Below are 27,701 nucleotides of genomic sequence, written 5' to 3'. Positions count from 1 at the left end.
TGAAAAAGAGACTCATAAAGCTTTAGTGGTTTAACCAAAATCACACAACTAACAAATGGCAGCAACAGGGTCAAAACCTATCTAGATCTTTGGTATTCATAACTTAGATAAGAAAGAAAAACAGTCATATTATATATAGAGACAGAGTTTATTTTTGCTCATTGAATTTCACAAGAACACTCCTAAAAGGACAGGCCTTTGTTTTACATGTATTATAAACAAGCTCAGAGTTCTGGTTTAGAAGTTTAAGATATGATTCTTTAGAAGTTAAGATGGATGTCTAGAGAGGAATGACCAGAACTTTCAACTTTCTAGTCTCTGTTATGAAAAAGTAACAACTGCTTTTCCTACTAACTATCCCCACCTATCCAGCTTAATTCCCCCACCACTTTCCCAGTCCTATTCTTTCCCAATGAGGTGGCACTGGGGATAAAGTGCTGGGTCTGGAGCCAGGAAAGCCTGAGTTCCAATCTGACCTCAGACACTCACTAATCTGTGACTCTGGGCCTTGTCATTTAACCCTGTTTTGCCTTAGTTTCCTCAACTAAGCAGGAGAAGAAAATGGCAAATCATTTTTTTCAAGAAAACCCCAAATAGGATCACAAAGAGTCAGACACACCTGAAATCACAACAATTCATTCTCTATTATTCTCTTACTCAGAAACTAATCTCCTCTGCCATAACTTTCAGTGTTTTCTTTGGAACTCACCTTCCTCCTAGATATCTTCCTCCTGTATCTTTTCTATCTTGAGATCAGGTACACCTGTCTTTTTCTAAAGGCACCAAATATTTGATGGCTATCCCTGGCTCTCCTCTCCAGTACAAAGCTAGAGGCTCTCATGGCCCCAGAGACATCAGGCCTAGATCCTAAAACAGGGTGCTGGATGTGGGAGTCAGAAAGCTCTTATGAGTTACTTGACTCTGGATAAATCACTTAACCTCTCTGTGCCTCAGTTCCCTTCTCTGTAAAATAAGATAATTAAGACTCAATAGCTCCTAAGGTCCCTTCTAACTCTAAATATGTGATCCTATAATCTTCCCCTCAACTACCATCTCTTAAGAACTTTTTCTTTGAGGTCCATTCCATCAATCTACATACCCTAGCCAAATCTTTGTTGTCACCTAGTGAATTTCCAGGGTACCATTCCTCCTTTCTCAAGGTGCTCAATATGAAAAAATTATATATTTAACAGTATAAACACTGATTGCCTCTCCAACATCTTGGTCTTCAAGTTCATCATCCCCTTCAGCCCCAAACATATACTTGAGTAAAGACTAAACCTTATACCATCTCACACCTATCAGATTGGCCAATATGATCAGAAAGGACAATGTTCAATGTTGGAAGGGGTATGGGAAATCTGGGACACTAATGCATTCTTGGTGGAGCTGTGAACTGATCCAATCTTTCTGGAGAGCAATTTGGTATTATGCTCAAAGGGCAATAAACATGTGTATACTCTTTGATCCAGCAATACCACTCCTGGGTCTATACCCTGAAGAGATCATGCAAAAGGGTAAAGACATCACTTGTACAAAAATATTCATAGCAGTCCTGTTTGTGGTAGCAAAAATTGGAAATCAAGTGAATATCCATCAAATGGGGAATGGCTGAACAAATTGTGGTATATGCATGTTATGGAACAATGTTGTTCTATTAGAAACCAAGAGGAATGAGATTTCAGAGAATTTTGGAAAGACTAGCATGAACTGATGCTGAGTAAGATGAACAGAACCAGAAGAACATTGTACACCCTAACAGCAACGTGGGGTGATGATCAATCTTAATGTACTTGCTTCATTCCATCAATGCAAAAATCAGTAACAATTTTAGAGTACCTGTGATAGAGAATACCAACTGTATCCAGAGAAAAAACTGTGGAGTTTAAACAAAGACCAAAGTCTATTACCTTCATTTTTTTTAAAGTGTCTTATGTACTACATAATTTTGCTATCTCTAATATTTTATTTTCTCCTCAAGGATATGATTTCTCTCTCAATACATTCAATTTTGATCAATGTATGGCATGGAAACAATGTAAAGATTATCAGACTGCCTTCTCTGGGGGGATGGGGAAGGGAAGGGAGAGTGGGGGGAAAAATTGTAAAATTCAAAATATTGCAAAAAATTACTACTGTATATAACTGGAAAACAAGTAAAATATTAATTAAAAAAGAAAAAAAAAAGACTCAACCTTAGTCACCCAAAGACAGGCACAACTTAATTTCACATTTCCCATAACTATTCTCTGTTCATAGTCTCCTGTATTTTCCATCTTTCTCTCTTTACTTCACCCTTCCTAAAACAATTCTTTTATCTCATGGAACCTACAATCCTTCCACTGCACCTGTTCTCCCAGTCCATCACTGATTCTCTTGACCTTACTTTCCTTCAGTTTTGACCTTATATACTTTTTCTTTTTAATTAATTAATTGATTAATTTTTATTCTTGTACAAATGATGTTTTTCATACATTACTAAAATATTCTTATTTAAGAGTAAACATAATAGAACTCTCCCAAAATTATAGACCCTCATGAGCAATAAAGAGAAAAAAATTAAAATTTAAACTAATAAAAATAATAATAATAATAGAGGCAGTCAGGTGGCGCAGTGGATGGAGCACTGAGCTCAAATCCAGCACCAGAAACCCAACAATCACCCAGCTGTGTGACCCTGGGCAAACCACCCCAACCCCATTGTCCTGCAAAAACAACAACAACAACCCCAAAATAAAATAAAATAAAATAAAATAAAATAAAATAAAATAAAATAAAATAAAATAATGGTAATGATAATAATAATAATAATGATGATGATGATGATGATGATGATGATGATGATGATGATGATGAAAAATATGCTTCAGTCTGTGTTCCAACACCACCAGCTCTGTTGTGGGTGGATCACATTCTTTATGATAAGTCCATCACAAAAGTTACTTCCATATTTTTCCACCATTGCCATTGCTGATTGCAACTCCCTCCATTCATACTTTCCCACTACCATACACTATATTCTCTCTTTCACTCCATCCCTCTTCTTAAATGTGCTGTAGGTAGATGAGTGGTGCAGCAGACAGATCACAGGCCCTGGGGCCAAGAGGTCCCAAGCCCACATACCACCCCTCATGCCCAGCAACCACCTGGCTCCATGGTCCTGGAAAGGCCATCCAATTTCAGCCCCTTGCAAGAAGTTAAAAAGAAAATGTGTTCTATCTGACCACTCTCCCCCATAGTCTACCCTCTCCTCCATCACTCACATTCACACTCGCTTCCCCCTGTCCCCTTATTCTAGATATCTAAACCCTATTGAGTATATATGCTGTTTCCTCTCCTAGCCACCTCTGATGAGAGTGAAGGTTCCCTCATTCCCCCTCGCCTTCCCCCCTTCCATATCACTGCAATAGCACATTGTAATAAAAAAATCTTATTATACATCTCAGCCTATTCCACCTCTCCTTTCACTTACTCCCATTACATTTCCCTTTTAGCCATTGATTCCAATTTTTTAGTGTTTTTTTTAGTGGGTTTTTTTTTTTTGCGAGGCAAATGGGGTTAAGTGGCTTGCCCAAGGCCACATGGCTAGGTAATTATTAAATATCTGAGACCGGATTTGAACCCAGGTACTCCTGACTCCAGGGCCGGTGCTTTATCCACTGCGCCACCTAGCCGCCCCTGATTCCATTTTTATAATATATTATATTATATCTTCAAATTCAGCTCTCTCCTGTGCTTCATCTATAAAAGCTCCTTCTACCTGCTTTATTAAATGAGAAATTTCTCATGAGTATTAATAGTATCATTTTTCTATGCAGGAATACATGTAGTACATCATCATTAAGTCCCTCATATTTTACCCTTCTCCTCCACTCTCTATGCTTCACCTGGTCCTGTATTTGAAAATCAAACTTTCTGTTCAGCTTTGGCCATTTCAACAGGAACATTTGAAATTCCCCTGGTTCACTGAAAGTCCATCTTTTTCCCTGGAAGAGGATGTTCAGTTTTGCTGGGTAGTTGATTCTTGGTTGCATTCCGAGCTCTTTTGCCTTCTGGAATATTATATTCCAAGCCCTATGAGCCCTTAATGTAGTTGCTGCTAAGTCCTGTGTGATCCTGACTGCAACTCCATGATATTTGAATTGTGTCTTTCTGGCTGCTTATAATATTTTCTCTTTGACTTTGGGAGTTCTGGAACTTGGCTATAATATTCCTGGGGGTTGTGGTTTTTTTTTTTTTTGGATCTCTTTCTCAGAGAGATCAGTGGATTCTCTCAATTTCTATTTTTCCCTCTGCTTCTAGGATATCTGGGCAATTTTCCTGTAAGAATTCTTTAAAAATGATGTCAAGGTTCTTTTCCTGATCATGACTTTCAGGTATCCCAATAATTTTTAAATTATCTTTCCTGAATCTGTTTTCCAGATCAGTAGTTTTTTCAATGAGATGTTTCACATTTTCTTCTAATTTTTCATTCTTTTGGTGTTGAAGTACTGTGTCTTGATTTCTTGTAAAGTCAGCAGCTTCCCTCAGGGAGCTTTCTTATCTCCTTTCTCCATCTGGCCAATTCTGCTTTTTAAAGCATTCTTCTCCTCAATAACTTTTTGAACTGTTTTATCCATTTGACCTATGCTGGTTTTTAACATGCTATTTTCTTCAGCATTTTTTTGGATCTCCCTAACTAAGCTGCTGACTTCTTTTTCATGTTTTTCCTGCATCTCTCTCATTTCTTTTCCCAATTTTTCTTCTATCTTCCCCACTTGATTTTCAAAATCTTTTTTGAAATGTCATAGCCTGAGCCCAATTTCTGTTTTTCTTGGAGTCTTTAGATATGGGAGCTTGTACTTACTCATTTTCAGATTGAGTATTTTGATCCTTCTTGGGATCACAGACAATGTATTTCTCAATGATGTTCCTCTTTTTTCTCTGTTTACTCATTTACCCAGTCTGTGCCTGGTTTTGGGGTGCTTCCTGAGCTTTTGAGTATTATTGAGACACCCCCACACACAAGGCTCTCAGTGTGTGAAGTTCTGTCTTCCCTCCTGGTCTGTGAATGACCAGAAGCACACCCCTCTGCCATGGGGCTGAGGTGGGGGGGGCCCTGCTGTTCTATGGGGGGCCTAGACTGTGATCAGTATCTGAATGTGGTCAGAGACCCAGAGTCCTGTTCCAGGTACAGAGGACAGACCTTAGAAGTCTCTCTCCACTCCCCTACCCTTGATATGCTCAGCAGTCAGGGCTTAGTTGCCTGGGGGCTCCTGCTTACTGGCTTCACCTGCTTCCATTTCCTGGATCTGGGCTGCAGCAGCCATGTTGCTTGCTGAGTGCCCTGAGGACTGGGCTTCATGCTTGCTCTGGCAGAGACCCTCCTCTGCTGATCTTCCAAGTTGTGCCTGGTGCTCCCTGGAGTATAGATCAGGAAAATGCCCCCACTGTGGTGAGCCGTGGCTCCCAGGTGTCCCGGGGCTGCCTCTGGGAAGCTGAAATTCCTTTGCTTTGGTGGGCTGCCCCTCTAACCCGTGGAGCGGAACCTTTCTGCTATTTTCCAGGTTACCTTGGGCTAGAGAATTTCCTCACTGGATGCCTCTTTGGGTTCTGTCTCTTAAAAATTTAGTTAGAGTCCTTATTTTATAAGTTTTATAAGTTTTGACACAGAGCACCTAAGAGAGGCTCTTCTCCTGTTGCCATCTTGGCTCCTCCCTCCTGACCTTATATTTAAAAAAAATTAATTAATCAATGTCATGTCCCTTGACTTACTCTACCCACATGCTAAGGATCCTTAACCCAGGATCATTATTTACCTTCCATGCTCTAATTCAATTTCTGAGCTCCTGAACCCCATTGGAGGAAGTCACATCAATGAGCACCATCATAATGCTAAGATCCCCTACAAATTCATGTTATCAAATCTCAACTAGGCACTTAATTCTGCCTGGTAACTATTTTGTTCTTCCTGACTGACATTCTAATCCCCTCCCCACACCACTGGTGAAAACACTTCCTCAGATTCCTCTCAGTGAGCTAGTATCACCAACAAGTTCAACTCTGCTCGTTTTCAGTCCTTCCATTGGTGACTTCTGGAATGTCTGCTGTCATTAAACAAAATAAAAACCTCCTTCTATCTTCCTTTCATTTTTTTTCCCATCACCCAGCATTTTCCATCACCCAGATTCTCTCCAGACTGTATACTTGCCTACCCTCTCCAGTGCTTACTGCTACTGTGTCTCCTACCCACCAGATCACCTTGCTATCTAACTATCCAACATCACCAACATTCAAATCCTGGTTATTATCCTAACCTCTGCCCTAATATTGAGGGAGTTTAACATATACATGCATTCTCTTGAAAACATTCTGACCTCCTACCTCATCAACTTTCTCAACTCATATGACCACAGCTACTCACAGAGATGGCCAAACATTAAATCTCATTATCATGAGCAAATTTATTTTCTTCAGTGACTATCCTGAGTTCTGAAATTCATCTCTCTGGTCATATCTTATCATTCCATCTCTTTTCAAAATGTATTCTTCATGGGGTGGCTAGGTGGTGCAGTGGATAGAGTACCAGCTCTGGAGTCAGGAGTATCTGAGTTCAAATCTGGCTTTGGATTTGAATATGGAACAACACAAATCTGGCCTCAGACACTTAAAAATTACCTAGCTGTGTGGCCTTGGGCAAGCCACTTAATTATTGTGGCCACTTGCAAAAACCTAAAAAAAAAAAGTATTCTTAAACTCACCATGGCATCTAGTCTACACAGCCCTCCCTGTCCAAGGAACATACTTGCTTCAATATCCCTTTCCTTGCTTCAGTAGTTTACTTTGGTAGTTGTGTGGAAGGTAGACTGACATACTTTAGGCATTTCCAAGGCTATTGTAGTACAAGTGAGAAGGGATGAGGACTTTTCTTAGGGTAGTGAACATGTGAATGGAAAGAAGGGTGTGGATACAAAAGATGCTGTAGAAGTAGAATTAATAATACTTGACAAGTGAAGGATTTTAGGGGATGAATGAGGGAGAGTGGTAAATAAGGAGGACCTTCTGTTGTAAAGCTGAATGACTAGAAGGATAAGTGGTGGTATCCTTGGCAGAAACTTGGAAATTTTGGTAGAAGGTTCAGATTTGAACCTCTTCAGCCTGAGAGACTTAGATGATAACAAAATATCAAAGGTACAAGGTTCACAATCCTGCCAAAAATTAATTCCTCTGCTCTTCCCTTTTTTAAAAGAAAGATTTTATTTATTTTTTCCCCGCTCTTCTTCATTCCACATAATCTGCCAAAACTTGATGATACTACTTCCACAACATTTTGACCTCTATTGTATCTTACATCTGATTTTTCCTCTCTATCTCACACAACTACCAAGTCTCATCACTTTTTGACTAAATTATTGGAACAGTTTCCTAACTGGCCTTCTAGCCCCAACATTTCACCCCACTCCAATCTGTCCTGCACACTGCTGCCAAAGTAATTTTCCTTAAAAGTAGTCAGTGTCTCCCTATTGCCTTTAGAATCAAACATATATTCCTATTTGAGTATTAAAGCCCTTTCCAATCTGGTTCCAACTTATCTTTTACATAGTATTCTTCCTTTTTTTTTTTATTGCAAGGTATTGGTAACTTGTCCAAGGCCACACAGCTAGGTAATTATTAAGTGTCTGAGACCAGATTTGAACTCATGTCCCTCCTGACTCCAGGGCCAGTGCTCTATCCACTGCACCACCTAGTTGCCCCTATTCTCCCTCTTGTACTCATCTATTTATCCAAACTGACTTTCTTTCTGTTCTTCATCCATAACACTCCACCCCCTCTCTCTGTGTTGTCCTCCATATCTAGAATGTAAACCTTCTTTACCTGTTTGAAATATTTCTTTTTTCTTCCACATATATTCATACTTTTGCTTTCTCCTCTATTTGAATTTGAGCTCCTTGGGAGCAAATTGTTTCACTCATAGCATTTTAAACTCCAAAACCTAGCATAGGGCTTAGCACACAACTATCAATTAATTGGTGCTCACTGAATGATCGATTGATTCAGTCTGATACAGGACTGGAATCTGGGAGACAGACTTGAGCTTTAAAAACAGATCTGGGAGCTGATGGAGTCACCAAGAGAGTACAGAAGAGAGCCCAGAGCAGAGCCTTGGGGTGTATCAAAGTCTAGGGAAACAATGTAAATGATGATTCAGCAAAGGAGACTAAGAAGAAGGGATCAAATAGGAGAGAAAAGATACCAAGATAGGAGAACCAGGAGGCACAAAAGAAGAAAGAGGATCCAGAAAAGGTTGTAGATAGCGTCAAATGCTGCAGAGAGATCAAGAAGAATGAGTAGTTACATCATTTGGCTGTGAAAGGCAGGAAAACAAAGGAAGAATATAGAATGGTAGGGTCAAGAGAAGTGATTTGAATTTGTTTGTTTTTTAAGAAGAAGATAGACCTATTTCTGTTACTAGGTGGCAAAATGAGCTAATAATAAGGAAGAAATTACATAATAGAGAGAGGGTGGATGATTCTGGGGACAATCTTTCAGAGGGGACAAACTTGGTAAGAAATACCAGTAAAGAAGCAGAGAAAGGGGGATGATGGCCTAGAAGCACATGTTTTCCAGCTTTAGCATCCATATTACTAAATAAAATAACTAAAAAAACTTCCAAAATAATAAAACCTTTAGTTTAAAGTCCTTGGTTATACTAGATACCAGATTTTCCTTAACTTTCAATTCTGAAATAAAGTCTTATACTAATCCCTATACAGCTCTTCCCCTCCCCTACCAAGGAGAATACCACTTTGAGGAAACTGAAACACAAATTCAGGGAAGAATTCTAATCTCCCAGAGAACAGAATTAGAATAAGCCCTGGATTGATCCAATTAAAAGCAGTACCCTGTAGTAATGAGCAATATAAAGGAAGAAGTCTTTCATTACGTGACATAATGGGAAGTATCTCTAAAAGTTACCTGTGACCAACTTAAAAAAGAGAATCCTTAAGGAGAGAGAGAGAGAGAGAGAGAGAGAGAGAGAGAGAGAGAGCAAGCTCAGAGAAGATAGGACTGTTTTCAGAAAATTATTCTCTAGGCCAAAAGTTAAGTGACTATTGTTGTGTTTGGTGAAAAAGATTGTTAAATGAACTGTTGCTTAAACTCTATTTCAGACTATTAAAAATGTCAATTCAAAAATAGCTATTTTTAAGAGATTTTTAAAGTCAAAGGAAAATTGCCCATTTTTGGAACCTCCACTCTAAGCAGAAGGTACTTAGAGTATAATAATTTAAATTAAAATGAACTGTTTCTGACAGGCTTGTGCCCCAAATGCAGAGAATTTTCTTTCACAATGAATGTCAAAGGGCTTTGACATGTAGGGTGAGGGGAAGCTTGTGGTAATAGCCCCTAGTTTTTTAGTCAAGTTATAAGGCAGGGTCAGATATAAAATATGACATGATCAACAACAATAATGAAAGGATGTCAGGGGAAAGGGAGTTGTGGATGGCCAGAAGAGAGTACTTGGAACAATAGCTATGGAAGTTTGATGGAACAGTGTATAGCCCTACCCAATCAGAAGATAGGCTGCTGTCTCTCATCTTTTTAGTGCTAGCCAACTCACAAGTGTGTCCCAAGCAAAACTCTTCCACCCCCTTCACACATTATAAGTCCAATATACTCTGACCTGAACCAATTCCTTTCTTTGTTCTATAACTCTCAACTTTGCCTCTCAATGGCCTGCCCCAGCTGTTCAGGACAGTTATGACCAAGACCCTGGGCATGCATGTCCTTAGAACACCTTTTGGAAAAACTCCCCTTTTCAATTTCTGAGGGTAAGCACACACTAATTCACAGGTTATCATAACAACATCAGTAACTCCCTCAGTTGGCTGTATATGCCAGAGCAGCAGCCACACATCTACAGAAAGAACTTTGGCAGCTCAGATTTTTTATAATGGGAAGGAATGATCTTTCAGAATTGAAATTCACAGGGGCAGCTAGGTGGCACAATGGATAGAGCACTGGCCCTGGAGTCAGGAGTACCTGAGTTCAAATCCAGTCTCAGACACTTAATAATTACCTAGTTGTGTGACCTTGGGCAAGTCACTTAACCCCATTGCCTAAATAAAAAAAAAGAATTGAAATTCACCTGCCTGACTAAACATATTGATTTAACTAAGTGAATGACTGATAACTAACAATTATTATTTACAAGCCTACCAAGTTCCCCCAGAACATATATATAATATTAACATAATGATGCATATTCAATCACACTGCTCTCACTAAAAATATGATCTTCCCTCTACCAGTTATCAAGAATGATTTTATTAATAGCATAAGTCTTCATCCCATTAATAAAATATTATTTTAAAAATAATCAATACTGGTTCCTTTAAAAATTCCTATTTTAGGGGTGGCTAGGTGGTGCAGTAGATAAGAGCACCAGCCCTAGAGTCAGGAGTACCTGAGTTCAAATTTGGCCTCAGACACTTAAATTACCTAGCTGAGTGGCCTTGGGCAAGCCAATTAACCCCATTGCTTTGCAAAAATCTAAAAAAAAAGTTTCTATTTTTATGTTTTATAATAGATAATTGTGCAATTATTTTTTGTTGTTGTTCTTGTTGTTCAGTTGTGTCTGACTCTTTCTGACCATATTTGGGGTTTTCTTGGCAAAAATTCTGGGGTGTTTTGTCATTTTCTTCTCCAGCTCATTTTACAGATGAGGAAACTGAGGCAATTAAGGTCAAGTGACTTACCCAAGGTCATACAGCTAGTAAGAGTCTGAGGCCAAATTTGAATTCAAGTCCCCTTACTCTAGGTCTAGCACTCTATTCAGTGAACCATTCTGGGTGGTACAAATGTATATGCATAAATTTCATAAAGATATATAGTAGGTGAAAGTTCAAACTTTTATGCTAATGAAGGGTGTGTGATCAAAAAAGTTTGGAGACTTTTGTGATAGATAATCAAATGAGGAAGAGTAAAGGAATGGCCTTGCTGCAGTGAGAGTACAGTCAGCCTCACTAACAATCATTTATAGAATATCCAATTTTTTTGTTTGGATTTTGTCAAGGCATATTGATCATCATAAGGACAAGGGAGCAGGTGATCCAAGGGTAGAAAATAGTATAATGTTGAACTATCAAACTGTGAGGTCAAGACAAAGAAGGGAGGAAAGAGAAACAAGAGCATGGTAATAATGATTTGAAAGAGAAATGAAGGATGGAGAGATTGGAGTCAATGAAAGCAGAGATACAAAATGAGACATTCTTATCCCACAACTGATATGGAGGCAAAAGAATGAAGCATAGGGAGAAATGGAAGAATGGGAAGTTACGGTTAGATAGAAGAATTTCATAATTCTTGATCGTGGGAAAGTTGAACTTGGTTGACTGTGACATCAAGGGTGAGATTGTTTCTATGTGGTAACTGGTGAGGTTTCCAGAAGTAGGTCATGGGAGGTAAGGAGACTGAAGAACTGGGAGGCAAGGGTATTCAAGGGAATAGCAACAAATATATTGTAGTCTCCTAGAATCAGGACAAAATTTGGTGGAGGAAAAAATTCAGCCAGATAATGATAGTAAGAAAGGAAACAAAATGATCTAAGAGTCAAAATATGACTGCCATCTGGATCTGGACTAGATGACATATTTAGATAGAGTGAACCTCAGATGAGAAATTGCTGAATGATGGAATCAGAGGGAAAGTATGGAAAGAGTAATGGGAAGCAAGTAGCATTGAATTTCTCAATTCAAGATCAGTTAAACTTAACTGGAAATACTAAATTACATACAATTCTCTATCCTTGTACTCCTTGTCCCAGCAGCTACCATGCATTACTAAACCAAACTTTGAGTTATTCCCATCATCATCCTTCTCTGTTCTTAGTGGAAAGCTAAAAAACAAAGTTGTACAAAGTTAAGCAACCATGCCAAATGGACCTTTTATAAAATTCATATCATCTAATCTCGAAGAGGTCCTCACTTCTATGCAACAATCTTTTTATTCTTTGCTGATTAACTCTCTATCCAATCTTCCCTGCAGTAGCTTTGTGGATTTCTTCCCTTTGCTGTTATAATATCTGATAAGGGCAGCTATCTATAGAACTGACATTAATAACAAAGAAGTCTGCTCTCTTTCTAGTCATGTATCTGATAGGTAAGAGCACTTTCAATGCTTATCAAATCTGATGACTACCATACATATCTGATGCTTCACCTGACAACAAATCACATTGACAGAAGTATCCCAGAAAGCATCATTTGGGATTATTAAACTTGGAAGAAACTGAATACTATATAAGGCACAAGAGGAAGTTTAACTGCTACCAACTGAAGTTAAATATTTCTAAAGAGAAAGGCAGATTTGGGAAAATGAAGGCTGGTTAAGAGGATGGTATCTAAGATCTGGAAACTATATGATCAACAAATATGACAAGGATAAGAAAATTATGGTATGAGGCCACATAGGAATATTGTGCCATAAGGAATTGCAAACTATTAAGAATTCCAAGAAATATGAAAAGATAGGGACAGCTAGGTAGTACAGTGACTAGAGCACCAGTCCTGGAGTAGGGAGGACCTGAGTTCAAATCCAGCCTCAGACACTTAATAATTACCTAGCTGTGTGACCTTGGGCAAGTCACTTAACCCCCACCCCACCCCACCCCATTTGCTTTGAAAAAACTTAAAAAAAAAAGAAATAAGAAAAGACATTAAGGGAGAACAAATGACTAGAAAAGATGAAAAAGAACAATATAAACACTAATTACAACTATGAAAAGGAAGACTGTTAAAAAACAATAAAATTCAACTAACTCACATTGGATAATTTTGATACTACCATGTGAAAGTTGCTTTCTTTTAAAAAATTGTTAATTATAAAAGTGAACAGTGGCATATAACAGCAATATTGTCAAGTAAAAAAATTTTTCACTGATTTTGGGAGAGGGGAAATGTCTTTTTGTTTGTGTGCTTAATGTCTATCTGCAATGTTAAAATGAAATAAAATTTATTCATATAAAAACAAAGATGAAAACAGGATTTGAATTTTTGGACCACAGCTTAAAAATATTGGAGACAAAAGTGTATATAAGAGCATAATAGGAGTTGATAAAAATATATTTGCCTGGAGTCTAGAAAATACAATTAAGAGAGTTTTAAACTGAAAAAGAAGGAAAGGAAGTTAGATGCTTATATCTAAATAGCAAAATAGAAAGATAAACAGTCACAAAACAAGAGGGATAGTAAAGAGAGTAAAGAAAATAGTAAAGCTAGGAGATAGAACTTAGAAAAAACAAAAACAAGCCTTTCATGGTTGTAACTAGGAGTATATAATCAAACAAGAGACTAAGACAACCACAAAAGATAAAATATTTTTGATTAGGTTATTATTACAAAGCAGTATCCTATTTTGTATTCATCCTGTATTACCTTCTTTTGTTTCCGTCTTGTATTACAAACCTTTTGCATAAACAAAATCAATAGAATAAGAAAACTGTCAAATAGAAAAAAACAATCTTTGCATCTAATAGCTCATGAGAAGGAAAAAAGGAAGAGACTGATTTGGAAACACTTCAATTCAGGATTGCAAAAGCTTTGGAATATAAGATGGAAGAAAAGGAAGGTAATACAGGATGAATATAAAATAGAATACTACTTAGAGTGAATGGGTCAATGAAAATAAAATGTAAGTACCTTGAAGGGAGGGGCTATTTTATCTGTCTTGTATCCCTGATGTCTAGGACAGTGCCTAGCATACAATAGACATTTTTTTTTTTAGGTTTTTGCAAGGCCACATAGCTAGTAACTTATGATGATGAGAAGCTCAACTACTCAACTATCAACTTATTTCTGTTTTCTCTAAAAAGGAGCATAAAATTTAAAAGGATAGAACAAAAGCAACTAGCTAGTCTTGATAGTTCAAATTCCAAGGTCCAATTGAACTACATTCCAGGATACTGACAGAACTGGTGGATGCAGTGGCTGGACTCCTGTAAGTAATCTCTGACTTTCTAGTCCCCAGGGTCAACATAGAGACCATGGGTTTTCAGAGGGATTGATTTAGGCTTAATGAAATAAAGAATTATTATATTAATGTAACAATTAAGAATTCTGCCATTGTGAAATGAACTGTCTCATGAGGGAAGAAGCTTCCCTATACTTGAGGTTTGCAAACATAGTCTGAATGATTCCTTATTGGGAGAGCTGTAGAGGAAAGGGATACTCCTCCTTCAAGTACAGGTTGTACTAGGTGACCTCTGAGGTCTCTTTCAATTCTGAAATGCTATGACATTTCTTTTAAGTCTTTGCTAACTCTAAAATCTGACTGTTACAAGTTCTTAAAAACATTAGAATCTCATTTCTTTTTCTAGCACTGTATTTCACAGAATGACAATATGTATAAAGCTAACAAAACCAAAGCTAGATTACAGAAGTCCACTTTTTGATTCTTCTATAAATCTCTAATCTATGTAGGTAATCCAAGACCAAAAGAGATCACACCCCTTGGATCACTACAAATTTAATTCTTTCTAAAAGGTTATGGTGTTCCATTATTTGTAACCACATAGTAGAATCAAAAAGACATTGCTACTCAGAAGATGACTTTTGTTTAGAAGTTGTTTGGTGGCTTTTTCCCGGTGTTGGCAGCCCAAGCAGAGGAGCAGAAATGGCACCTTGCAAGGGGAAGGAAAAGAAGGAAGAGCAGGTCATCAGCCTTGGACCTCAGGTTGCAGGGGGAGAAAATGTGTTTGGTGTCTGCCATATCTTTGCTTCCTTCAAAGACACCTTTGTTCATGTGACTGATCTCTCTGGCAAAGAAACCATCTGCACAGTAACTGGTGGAATGAAGGTCAAGGCTGACAGAGATGAATCTTCTCCCTATGCTGCTATGTTGGCTGCTCAAGATGTTGCCCAGAGATGTAAAGAATTAGGCATCACTGCCCTTCACATCAAACTTTGGGCAACAGGGGGCAACAGGACTAAGACACCTGGCCCTGGTGCGCAGTCAGCCCTGAGAGCTCTGGCACGTTCTGGAATGAAGATTGGGCGGAGTGAGGATGTCACTCCAATTCCTTCTGACAGCACTCACAGAAAGGGTGGTTGCCGAGGTCGCTGTCTGTGAATTTCGTTGCTGTATTATTTTTTTGACAATAAAAGTATCACAATGGTTTGTTTGTCTCTGGTGTTCTCCAGTGACATAGTTTGCTTGATGCTGTCTGGGAACCCTTTTTTGTCCCTCAAGGATTCTGTTTTGTAGCTTAGGACCCAAAGAGACTTAGCAATGGTATCATTAATATAAGTTCAAAAAAGGAACCGATCAGTCAATATTGCTTGACTGAAATCAGTACTTTAGTACTACTTTATGCCTGTTAGTTTGTTAATACCTAAATTATATTCTACATGGTTGACTATTGTAATTTTAATGTTGCCTAATGTTTTTATGCTTCTTATATGCTTAAAATGCACTGTATGTTATACCCCATCAAATCAGTATAGGCTCTATAAAGATGTATTGTCACTGTGATAACTTGTTTTTTCTTGGCCTCAACTGGACCATCTCTAAATAAGGATTGGATTAAATGATCCATAAGGTCTCAAAAACAATATCAAAGTTTGTTACAGGGATAAAATGGAATCATTCTTAATCCTTGAACCACACAAGAAATGTTAGATTCTAAGATCCTTTCAGTTATAAAATGCAAACTCATGAAGCTTAAAAAAAAAAGTTGTTTGGTGGCACCACCAGAGAAGCTGTGTACTTTCTCTTTTTTTTTAAACATGGTTATTTTTAATGCAGGTTTTGAGAACTTTTAATGCAATAACAAGTCAGCCACAATGTCATACATCACCTCATAGATACAAAAAATGGATCACAGAACTTTCTAAATCATAAATTAAATAAATAAGGCCTTTGAAAATTCAGAACCAAATGGAAGGTACATTTAAAATTCCTAGTTGTTAGAGAAAACAAAAAGTCCAAATACAGAAATCTTATCAAATTTCCCAAATTCATACTGTTTCTTTAATCCACAGTTTAATCTTTTAATCCCTTTCCACAAAAAACAAAAAAACCACATTTTCTTTCAAATACATGTAGTACCAATGACCTAAAAGAAACCAAATCAATCCAATTCACAATACATTAAGGTCGGCGTTATGTCCAGTGACAGGTAACATTCATATTAGCTTTCCATGTGCAACCTTGTTGAAATGGAGCAAAAAAACTCCAGGTTTCAAGCACTTTTGCTTTTAATGTATCTTGCTTCAGATGATTTTCCCTGATTAAGAAAGGCTTCTAATAAACCTCCAAGGCAACTTTTTTTCCTGGGTATGGATATTCAGTGAACACCTTTTAAAGGGCCATGAAATTTCTTCATCTCTTCATTTCCTTCCTCAAACTGGCCTATATCTGAACATTCTGAGGATCTTCACAGTTCAGCATCAACTCTGGACAATAAATTGTAAACAAGGTATTCAAAATACAACTTGTCTCCAATTTCCTGTATTAGTCTGGCCAATTCAATAATGCCTTGATTGACTTCTGGATCTGTGGACTGAACAGTGTTGGGACTGGAATCCCCCTCTGGGAGAGGTTCGGCTGCCTTCTTCCCAGACATCTTGGGGAAGCTGCGGGGAGGCATCCTGCCTGGTAGATTGGAAGGGAGTGGAGGGGGAGGATGTCCTTTGCTCTTGAGTCTGGGTCTGGAGCAGCTGTGTACTTTCTTAAGGTAATCTATATCATCCTCTTCCTAATGACTCCAAGACCCAATTCACTGACAGTTGGCAGGGCCTAGTCATGAAGCAGGAACTAATGGACCAATTTGATGATTATATAGTCAATTTGATGATTATATAGTCAACTATATATAAGAATCTGAGCAATATGGGTTCCTTAATGACTTGATCTTTCCTGCATAGATTTCCTGCATAGTATTCCATGGTTTGATAAAATCAATACAATATCATTTGCAAATTTGAGTAAATGGAATACCTGACCCTTGAGGAATACCGCAAGAATCTCTCTTCCATTCAAAGTCTTTGCCCAGAACATGATCCATTACCATAGCATTGGTGAGCACTTTTTCATACTCTGTCTTATATCCTAAGGAATATTTATTTGCAATCAGAAGACTACCAAAGAAATTATAACCATATGGGAGGTCTTGCATTTGCAGTGGCTTAACAGAAAGGAAGTGATTGTTCACATATATGGGAGTCATTTCCATGTCACTTATCCATGATTAGTCAGAACAGAAAGGTCAAAATCAATACCAAATTAAAATGTTAAAAATGAAAAAAATAATCACTGCATAATGATATTAACTATGATGCATGCTAGAAATGACACAATTTTGAAAGTCTTCAGGGATTAATCAATTCTCAAAGAAAAGAATAAGCAAAGTATAGAATTATCTGTGATATTAGCAAATACTAACCCATGACTACTTTCTCATCTCATTGGTCTAGGCACATATTGAAGATATCCTTGATGAAAGAATGAAAAAGGAACAAACTTCTTACAGATCATTTTCTAAAATGAACCACATCTTCAACAAAAGCATTCTATGAATAATCACTTTAACTCTGACATTAAGACTTTTCAACCTAAATCAAACTTCAAATTTGAAATATTTAGATTCTCTAGTTAATTCAAGAAGGAAGCACCAGATGTCTGAATCCCTTAGAGGATGGGAAGAGAGCCAGGATAAAAGAGGGATCTGTGGATATCTGAGATTACTTTTGAACCTATGTCCTCTGTTTACCTTTTGCTCTAAGTTTTGTGTCATCTGCAAATTTGGAAAGCATAATTTGTACTTTTCTTGAAAGCTTCCTTTAAACCTTTCCTAGATGAAGTCTTTCTTGTTCCCTGCCTGTAGGTATTAGCTTATCCATCTCCACCTTTCGTGATGTATTATTCCTTTTATATAGGAACTAGATTTGCGATTTCACTGGCAGAGGGATCTCTTGGTTGAGGAGACTCCTACCAATGATTATGAGCAACAATGAGTTTGAATAACTGGCCCAGAGTCAAAGAGAATATTTGAAGCCAGGTCTTCCAGGGTTCAAGGATAGCTCTCTAGCTGCTACACCATAACACATCTCCACTTACTTTGTACAGACATGTTTGTATATTTTGTCTCTCCCTAAAGAATATAAATTCCAGCAGAGCCAAGATAGCAGCAGGAGAAGAGCCTGTCTTAGGTACTCTCTTCAAAATATTTCAAAAACCATAAAATTATGACTCTAACTAAATTATCAAGAGACAGAACAGATAGAGAGATACAATGAGGCAATTCTCCAGCCCAAGGTAACCTGGAAAATAGTGGGAAGGCTCTGTTCCACGGGGATGGAGGGGCAGCACCCTGCTGAAGGAACTTCGGCCTCCAGGGAACAGCCCCAGGACACTTGGGAGCACTGGCTCCCAGCAGCAGAAGCAGTTTCCTGACCTGCATCACAGGAAGCACCAAGCACAACTTGGAAGATCATCTGGGAGACCTCTGCCAGAACAAGCATGAAGCTCAGGCCCTCAGCATGGCCAACCCAGATCCCAGGAAATGGAAGCAGGCCTGTGGAGCTGCCCAGCAGGAGCCTCCAGACAGCTGCACCCTGAGTGCTCAGCCCACGGAAGGTAAGGGAGTGGAGGGAGACTGCTGAGGTCTATCCTCTGTCCCTGGGACAGGACTCTGGGGCTTTGACATCAGTCTAGGCCTTCCCATACAGGAGGGAGCCCCCTTTCACAGCCTTAGGGCAGAGGGGTGAGCTTGTGGTCATTCAAAGACCAGGAGAGCAGTCAGAGCCTGGGGGGGGCAAATAATACTCAGAAGTTCAGGAAGCACCCCAAAACCAGGCACAGGTTGGTGAAATAAGTAAACAGAAAAAAAAGGAACCTAACCATAGACAATTACTTTGGTCCCATGGAGGACCAAACCACACAACCAAAAGATGAGAAAGTTCGAGCTTCTGCATCTAAAGACTCCAAGAAATACAGAAGTTGGGCTCAGGCTATGACAGAGCTCAAAAAGATTTTGAAAATCAAGTGAGGGAGATAGAAGGAAAGTTGGGAAAAGAAATGAGAAAGATGCAGGGAAAACATGAAAAAGAAGTCAGCAGCTTAGTCGAGGAGATCCAAAAATATGCTGAAGAAAATAACGTTAAAAACCAGTTTAGATCAAATGGATAAAACAACTCAAAAAGTTATTGAGGAAGAGAATGCTTTAAAAATCAGAATTGGCTACAATATGATGCCTACAAGAAACTCATTTGAAGCAGAGAGATACATATAGAGTAAAGGTAAAAGGTTAGAGCAAAATATATTTTGCTTCAGTTGAAGTGAAAAAAGCAGGGGTAGCAATCCTTATCTCAGACAAAGCAGCTGCAAAAACAGATAGTGTTAAAAGAGATAAGGAAGGAAACTTTATCCTCCTAAAAGTACCATAGACAATAAAGTTATTTCAATACTGAATATATATGCAAACAATGGGATAGCATCCAGATTCTTAGAGGAGATGCTGAAAGAACTACAGGAAAACATAGAGAGCAAAACTCTACTAGTGGGAGACCTCAACCTTCCTCTCTCAGATCTAGATAAATCGAATCATAAAATAAACAAGAAAGAAGTTAAGAAGGTAAATAGATTGTTACAAAAACTAGATATGGTAGACTTATGAAGGAAACTGAATGATGATAGAAAGGAATATACCCTTTTCTCTGCAGTACATGGAACTTATACAAAAACTGACCATGTACTAGGACATAAAAACCTAATGATCAACTGCAGAAAGGCAGAAATAGTGAATACATCTTTCTCAGATTACAATGCAATAAAATTCATATGCAATATTGGGCCAAGGAGATATAGACCCAGAACCAACCTCATTTTAAAGAATGAGTGGACCAAAAAACAAATTATAGAAAGAATTAATCATTTTATCCTAGATAATGATAATAATGAAACAACATACCAAAACCTATCGGATTCACTCAAAGCAGCTCTCAGGGGACATATTATATCTTTAAATGCTTACATGAATAAATTAGAAAAAGAGGAAATCAATGAACTAAACATGGAACTAAAAAAATTAGAGAAAGAACAAATTAAAAATCCCCAATTAAATACCAAATTAGAAATTCTAAAAATTAAAGGAGAAATTAATAAAAGCAAAAGCAAAAAAAGATTGAATTAATAAAGCCAAAAGTTGGTATTATGAAAAAACCAATAAAATTGATAAACCTCTGGTCAATTTGATTTAAAAAAAAGAAGAAAACCAAATTGCTAGTATCATAAATGAAAAAGGTGAACTCACCACCAATGAGGAGGAAATTAAAGTAATAATTCAAAATTATTTTGCCCAACTCTATGCCAATAAATTTGATAATCTGAGTGAAATGGATGAATATTTACAAAAATATAAGTTGTCCAGGTTAAATGAAGAGGAGATTAAATACCTAAACAACCCTATCTCAGAAAAAGAAATTCAACAAGCCATCATTGAACTCCCTAAGAAGAAATCTCCAGCACCTGATGGATTCACAAGTGAATTCTACCAAACATTTAAGGAACAATTGGTTCCAATTCTATATAAACTCTTCAGAAAAATAGGGAAAGATGGAACTCTGCCTAACTCTTTCTATGAAAACCAATATGGTGCTGTTACCTAAATCAGAAAGAGTTAAAACAAAGAAGGAAAATTATAGAAATATCTCCCTAATGACTATAGATGCAAAAATCTTAAATAAAATCTTAGCAAAATGATTACAACAAGTTATCACTAAGATAATACATTATGATCAAGTACGATTTATCCCAGGAATGCAGGGTTGGTTCAATATTAGGAAAACTGTTAGTATACTCAATTATATCAACAACAAACCTATAAGACATTATATGATCATATTAATAGATGCTGAAAAAGCTTTTGACAAAATACAGCACCCATTCCTGTTAAAAACATTACAGAGTGTAGGAATAAATGGACTGTTCCTTAGAATAATTAGCAGTATCTATCTGAAACCATCAACAAGCATTATATTCAATGGGGTGAGGCTAGAGGCATTCCCAATAAGATCAGGGGTGAAACAAGGGTGTCCATTATTACCACTACTCTTCAATATCATATTAGAAATGTTAGCTTCAGCAATTAGAGAAGAAAAAGAAATTGAAGGAATTAGAATAAATAAGGAAGAGACAAAACTCTCACTCTTTGCAGATGACATGATGGTATACCTAGAGAATCCCAAGAAATCATCCAAAAAAACTACTGGAAACAATTAGCAATTTTAGCATAGTTGCAAGATTTAAATAAGACCTTATAAATCCTCACTTTTTCTATATATGTCTAGCAAGATACAGCAGGAAGAGCTAGAAAGAGAAATCCCATCCAAAGTAACCTCAGGTAATATAAAATACCTGGGAGTCTATTTGCCAAGACAGACTCAGAAACTTTTTGAAAACAATTATAAAACACTTCTCACACAAATTAAATCATATTTAAATAACTGGGCAAATATCAACTGCTCATGGATAATAAAAATGACAATTCTACCAAAACTAAACTATTTGTTTAGTGCCCTACCAATCAAAATTCCAAAAAGAGTACTTTAATGAGTTAGAAAAAATTGTAAATAAATTCATATGGAAAAATAAGAAGTCAAGAATTTCCAGAAATTTAATGAAAAAAAAACTGCAAAAGAAGGGGACTTAGCCCTACCTGATCTAAAATTATATTATAAAGCATCAGTCATCAAAACTGTTTGGTATCAGCTAAGAAAGAGAGTGATGAACCAGTGGAATAGCAGGAAATGATTATAGTTATCTGCTGTGTGATAAACCCAAAGAGTCCAGCTATTGGGATAAAAACTCTCTCTTTGATAAAAACTGTGAGAAATTGGAAGTTAGTATGGAAGAAACTTAGATTAGACCAACACCTCACACCCTTTACCAAGATAAGATCCAAATAGTTACAGGATTTAGGCATAAAAAACAACACTATAAGCAAATTAGAAGATCAAGGACTAGTTTACTTGTCAGATCTATGGAAAGGGGAGCAGTTTATGACTAAGCAAGAGATGGAGAACATCACCAAAAACAAACTAGATGATTTCGATTACATTAAATTAAAAAGCTTTTGCACAGATAAAACCACTTTAACCAAAATTAAAAGAAATGTAGTAAATCGGGAAACAATCTTTACAACTAATGATTCTGACAAAGGACTCATTTCTAAAATATACAGAGAACTGAGTCATATTTTTAAAACAAAAAGCCATTCCCCAATTGACAAATAGTCAAAGGATATGCAAAGGCAATTTACAGATGAGGAGATCAAAGCAATCCATAGTCATATGAAAAACTGCCCTAAATCATTAATTATTAGAGAAATGCAAATTGAAGCTTCTCTGAGGTACCACCTCACACCTCTCAGACTGGCCAATATGACCTAGAAAGGATAATGATCATTGTTGGAAGGGTTGTGGGAAACCTGGGACACTATTACACTGTTGGTGGAGCTGTGAACTCATCCAACCTTTCTGGAGAGAAATTTGGAACTACGCCCAAAGGGCAACATAAATGAGCATACCCTTTGACCTAACAATACCACTACTAGGTCTATACCCTGAAGAGATGAGGAAAAAGGGTAAAAACATCACTTGTACAAAAATATTCATAGCAGCCCTGTTTGTGGTGGCAAAGAATTGGAAATCAAGTAAATGTCCTTCAATTGGGGAATGGCTTAGCAAACTGTGGTATATGTATGTCATGGAACACTATTGTTCTATTAGAAACCAGGAGGGATGGGAATTCAGGGAATCCCAGAGAGATTTGCATGAACTGTTGCTGAATGAGATGAGCAGAAGCAGAAAAACACTGTACACCCTAACAGCAACATGAGGGTGATGATCAACCCTGATGGACTTGCTCATTCCATCAGTGCAACAATCAGGGACAATTTGGGGCTGTCTGCAATGGAGAATACCATCTGTATCCAGATAAAGAGCTGTGGAGTTTGAACAAAGTTCAAGGACTATTTCCTTTAATTTAGGGAAAAAAAACCAGATATCTTATTGGCTGACCTTGTTATCTCATATACTTTTTGTTTCTTTCTTAAGGATATAATATCTCTCTCATCACATTCAATTTGGATCACTCTACAACATGGAAACAAAGTAAAGACTGACAGATTTCTTTCCATGGGGGTGGGGTGGGGGGAGGAAAATAAGATTGGGGAAAAATTGTAAAACTCAAGTAAAATCTTTAATAAAAACAGAATTAGCCAGAAGGAAAAGAAGAAAGCTCTCTCAGGAAAACAAATCCTTCATGTGAATGAAGCTAAATGGCGCTAAAAGAAGCTAATGACTTTTGCAAGAAATGAAGACATGATAATTCAACACCAAAAGAATGAAAAATTAGAAGAAAATGTGAAATATATCACTGAAAAAACAACTGATCTGGAAAAGAGATCCAGGAAAGATAATTTAAAAATTATTGAGCTACCTGAAAGTCATGATCAGGAAAAGAGCCTTGACTTCATTTTTAAAGAATTTATACAGGAAAATTGCCCAGATATCCTAGAAGAAGAAGGCAAAATAGAAATTGAGAGAATCTACCCATCTCCCCCAGAAAGAGATCCAAAAAAAACAACCTCCAGGAATATTATAGCCAGGCTCCAGAACACTCAAGTCAAAGAGAAAATATTACAAGCAGCCAGAAGGAAACAATTCAAATATGGGGCTGTCATTAAGATCACACAGGACTTAGCAGCAACTACGTTGAGGGCTCATAGAGCTTGGAATATAATATTCCAGAAGGCAAAAGAGCTTGGAATGCAAACCAAGAATCAATTACCCAGCAAAATTGAACATCCTTTTCCAGTGGAAAAGATGGACTTCCAGTGAAATGGGAATTTCAAATGTTCCGTTGAAATGACCAGAGCTGAACAGAAAGTTTGACCTTCAAATACAGGACTCAGGTGGAGCATAGAGAGTAGAGGAGAAGGGTAAATTATGAGGGACTTAATGATGATGAACTGCCTGTATTCCTGCATGTAAAGATGATACAAATAATATTCATATGAACGTTCACATTTAATAGAGCAGGTAGAAGGAGCTTTTTTAAGATGAGGCACAGGAGAGCTGATGTTGAAGATATAATATTGTAAAAATGGAGTCAATGGGTGAAAAGGAAATGTACTTGGAGTAAGAGAAAGGAGAGGTTTGACAGGCTAATATATTTCATTTACCTTTTGCAATAGTATGGAAGTGGGGAAGGCAAGGGGGAATGAGGGAGCCTTCCTTCTCATCAGAAATGGCAGAGAAGGGGCGGCTAGGTGGCCCAGTGGATAAAGCATGGGTCCTGGAGTCAGGAGTACCTGGGTTCAAATCCGGTCTCACTTAATAATTACCTAGCTGTGTGGCCTTGGGCAAGCCACTTAACCCCATTTGCCTTGCAAAAACCTGAAAAAAAAATGGCTGAGAGAGGAAAGACCACACACACACTCAATAGAGTATCAAGATCTAGAAGAAAAGGGAGAGAAGGGGGACAGGGGAGGGGAGGCAGGGTGTGGGTTATAGAGGAGAGTGTAGATCATGGGAGAGGATAGTCAGATTTAACATATTTTCGCAAGGTGCTGGGATTGGGTGGTCTGTCCGGGATCACAGGGCCAGGTAGTTGCTCGGTCTCTGGGGTGGGTCTAGGTTTGGAGCTTCTTGGCCCTAGGGCCGGTGCTCTGTCCACTGAACCACTCAGCTGCCCCACAGCACATTTTTGAAGAGGAGCAGGGTGAAAGGAAAGAGAAAATATAATATATGGTAGTGGGGAGGAATGGATAGAGGGAATTACAATCAGTAACAGCAACTGTGGAAAGTTGCTGGAAGTATCTTCTATGATAGACTTATGCTAAAGAAAGTGACCCACCTGAGACAGACCTGATGGTATCAGAACACAGACTGAAACACGTTTTTTTTTTTCTCTTTCTTTTACTTTATTTCTTATGAGGTTTTATATTTTTGTGGGGAAGGGGGTACTATGTTTACTCTTGAACAAGAATATTTTAGTAACATGTAAATAAATTAAAGAAAAATTTTAAAAAGATATGTTAAAAAAGAAAAAAAGAAAAGAAATTCTTGAGGATAAAGGCTATTTCATTTGTGTCTTTTATTCCATCACCTAGCACAATGCACAGTACTTATTGGATGTTGTAATCAACTGAGTGACCTTTAAATTTGAAAAGTTTATCACTTATGCTTGCTTTCGTCCAGTTACTAAAAAAAAAAAAAATCACATAGCATGGATCCCTGTGGTAGCATCACTACATATAACAACTCTCTCTAAGTTGACAATCAAGCATTAATAATTGCTTTTTGGATATGGTCATTCAGCCTGTCCTAAATTCACCACATTATACTATTTCCTTGTCCATAATACTATTTTTTTGCCACATAATTACATGAATGACTTTGTCAAATGTTTTGCTAAAATCTAGGTAAGCTAAATATTTAGTAATATAACAAACCTGTCAAAAAATGAGGTTAATCTGTCATGATCAGTTCTTAATTTTTAAAGATCATTGTCCTTGGTGATTTCTGAAAATATCATAGGGAACGGCTTAACAAGCACATATGTTCTTTCAAGACTCAAGGAAATACATCCAGATATAGACTAGCTAAACTCACTAAGGGCAGCTGTGTCCTCTCTATTTTCTTAGCTATCATGGCTATCAACTCTTCATGAGCCATTTTATTTGTCTTCTCCTGGCTGAGCAGCTCTACCTGCAATCAGCCATCTACTTCAAAAAGTTGTCCTATCCCTTTTTAATCTACCAAAACTCTGTAACTTTAAAAAAAATCTATTTGTCTCAGATTTCCTTTCCAATCTCAGCTCATCTTGTATTTTAGCACTCCTGAAATTTTAATAAGACCATGGTAGGCTTTTGAATTCATCCTTGATTATACATCTAAGTTGGTTGATGAGTTCTTTTGTATTTATATCAGTCTCTTTAGACCAAAAATTCCTTTTCTTCCATTTCAGAATTGTTTCTTTCTGTGTCTTCAGAATTTCATTCTTGAGAATTTTCCATCCTTTCTGAACTGACTTTCCCCGTAGAATTTTAGGGTGAGGAAATTAAACTAACTCTGGGTCCTTTGTAATCCACTCTTCCAAAATCTAGGGTTCATGTCAGACTGCCCAATTTTTCCTCTTCTTCTGTATCACAAACTCTTAAGATAGAGTAGTCACTTACCCCCAAGGTTCCCATCATTTCCACCCAAGCAACCAGCTCTTTCTTGTTGGTCTGAATCAGGTCCAGAATAGAAGTTTCCCTTGTTGGTTTCTCCACCTTTTGAAGGATGAAAGTATCATTTAGGCAAGTCAAGAAAATTATTATTTGCTCAGTTTTTGGCAGGAGAGTTCCAACAGATGTCTGGATAACTAAAGTCCCCCATCACTATTATATCATGCCACTATGACAAGCTTGTGATCTGTATATTGATTCCTCATCAGTTTTCCTTTTGCTATTCAGGTAAACTGTAGGTAAGCCATCAGGTGTGATAAGTCTTAGAGAGATAAATACTTCAGTGACATCACTTCTGCTCTGTTTCTCATCTTCATCCAAATGCTCTCTACCATAATTTCCCCCACTTTGGTTCCTAGATTTCCTCATCTAAGTATATCTTCTTATATAGAATGTTAATCTGTATCACTAAAACTTTGACTACCATCTCCCCTAAGACCCTGATAGTGAACAGCCCAGAATCCTGAACAAAAGAGGAAATAGTGATGTTCCCCAAAATGCCAGCTCTGCTTCTAGTCCAGCTCCTGCATCACAGAGGGAAGAGAGAGTCCCATCTTCCTTATCACCACCAGTAACAACTTCTGCCAGTAGACAAACAGGCACAAAGGTCTTGGGAGTGGCAGCACCTCCAACTAACAGTCCTGCTTCCAGCCACTTCCCCACAGCCATCATCTGGGAAGGTGGCTCTTCTGTCACTCACATGTCAGGTAAGTCAGCCTGGGTGAAGCAATAAGGCATCCTGACACAAGGGATATAAGGCAGTATGTACCAGGAAGTCAAATCATCACGAACATGTGGACCACCATTTCTAGTAAGACCCTAATGGAAATAGACCAGGACCCTGAACCCAAGGGTCTTGGGAATAGCAAGGTTTCTAGCTCAGACCTGCAACTATCATCCCAGAAAGTCACCTGAACAGAAGTAACAGTTCTCTTTATGCTACAGCCATATATGTCAAAGACCCAGAAAAGAGATTCCTATTACCCTAAGACACTTTCAGGTGGTTCAGCATCAGGAACTGATATAATTTCTTTCAGTGGAAATTACATTAAAGAAAGAGTTCTACCACCTGTTTTGCCCCTGAATCCTAGGGACCATGATCTCTTTCTATCACATTAGAATGTGAACTCTTTTAGAGCAGGCAGTTTTACTTTAACATTCATATCCTCAGCCCTTAGCACTATATGTGTTCCATATAGTAATTGCTTCCTACATGTTTAATTAATTCAATTACACAGACACACAGACACAGACACACAGACACAGACACACAGACACATACACACACACACACACACACACACACACACCCCTTTTCCTAGGTCAAATTCTAGGCAGAATCCCTCTTCTAACCAATTTAAATGTCATCCATAATATCAATTTCTTTTCACATGAGGATCTCTAGTTCACCTTTTTTGTCATATATTCTTTG

At 37.7% G+C, this 27,701-nt stretch overlaps 2 protein-coding genes across 3 annotated transcripts in view; one reads left to right on the top strand and one right to left on the bottom strand.

Moving 5' to 3' along the window:
* Positions 1-27,701, bottom strand: part of CNNM4 (cyclin and CBS domain divalent metal cation transport mediator 4) — a 71,522-nt gene that overhangs the window by 3,253 nt on the left and 40,568 nt on the right. The window contains exon 6 of one of the 2 annotated variants that reach the window (XM_074210035.1): positions 26,219-26,314. The exons of the other annotated variant lie outside the window; for it this stretch is intronic. Coding sequence (XP_074066136.1) covers positions 26,219-26,314 — 96 coding nt within the window. The remainder of the gene's footprint in view (positions 1-26,218; positions 26,315-27,701) is intronic. 2 annotated transcript variants of the gene reach the window in all.
* On the top strand, positions 14,632-15,143 carry LOC141504773 (small ribosomal subunit protein uS11-like). Its single transcript, XM_074210039.1, has one exon. The coding sequence runs from the start codon at positions 14,650-14,652 to the stop codon at positions 15,103-15,105; it is 456 nt and encodes a 151-aa protein (XP_074066140.1). The 5' UTR covers positions 14,632-14,649; the 3' UTR covers positions 15,106-15,143.

The sequence above is a fragment of the Macrotis lagotis genome, chromosome 1 (assembly GCF_037893015.1).
Source record: "Macrotis lagotis isolate mMagLag1 chromosome 1, bilby.v1.9.chrom.fasta, whole genome shotgun sequence".
NCBI lineage: Eukaryota > Metazoa > Chordata > Mammalia > Peramelemorphia > Peramelidae > Macrotis > Macrotis lagotis.
This window is presented reverse-complemented; position numbering and strand designations above follow the sequence as displayed.

Coding starts and splice junctions, on each gene's coding strand:
- LOC141504773 (XM_074210039.1), top strand. CDS start 14,650: ATGGCACCTTGCAAGGGGAAGGAAAAGAAGGAAGAGCAGGTCATCAGC.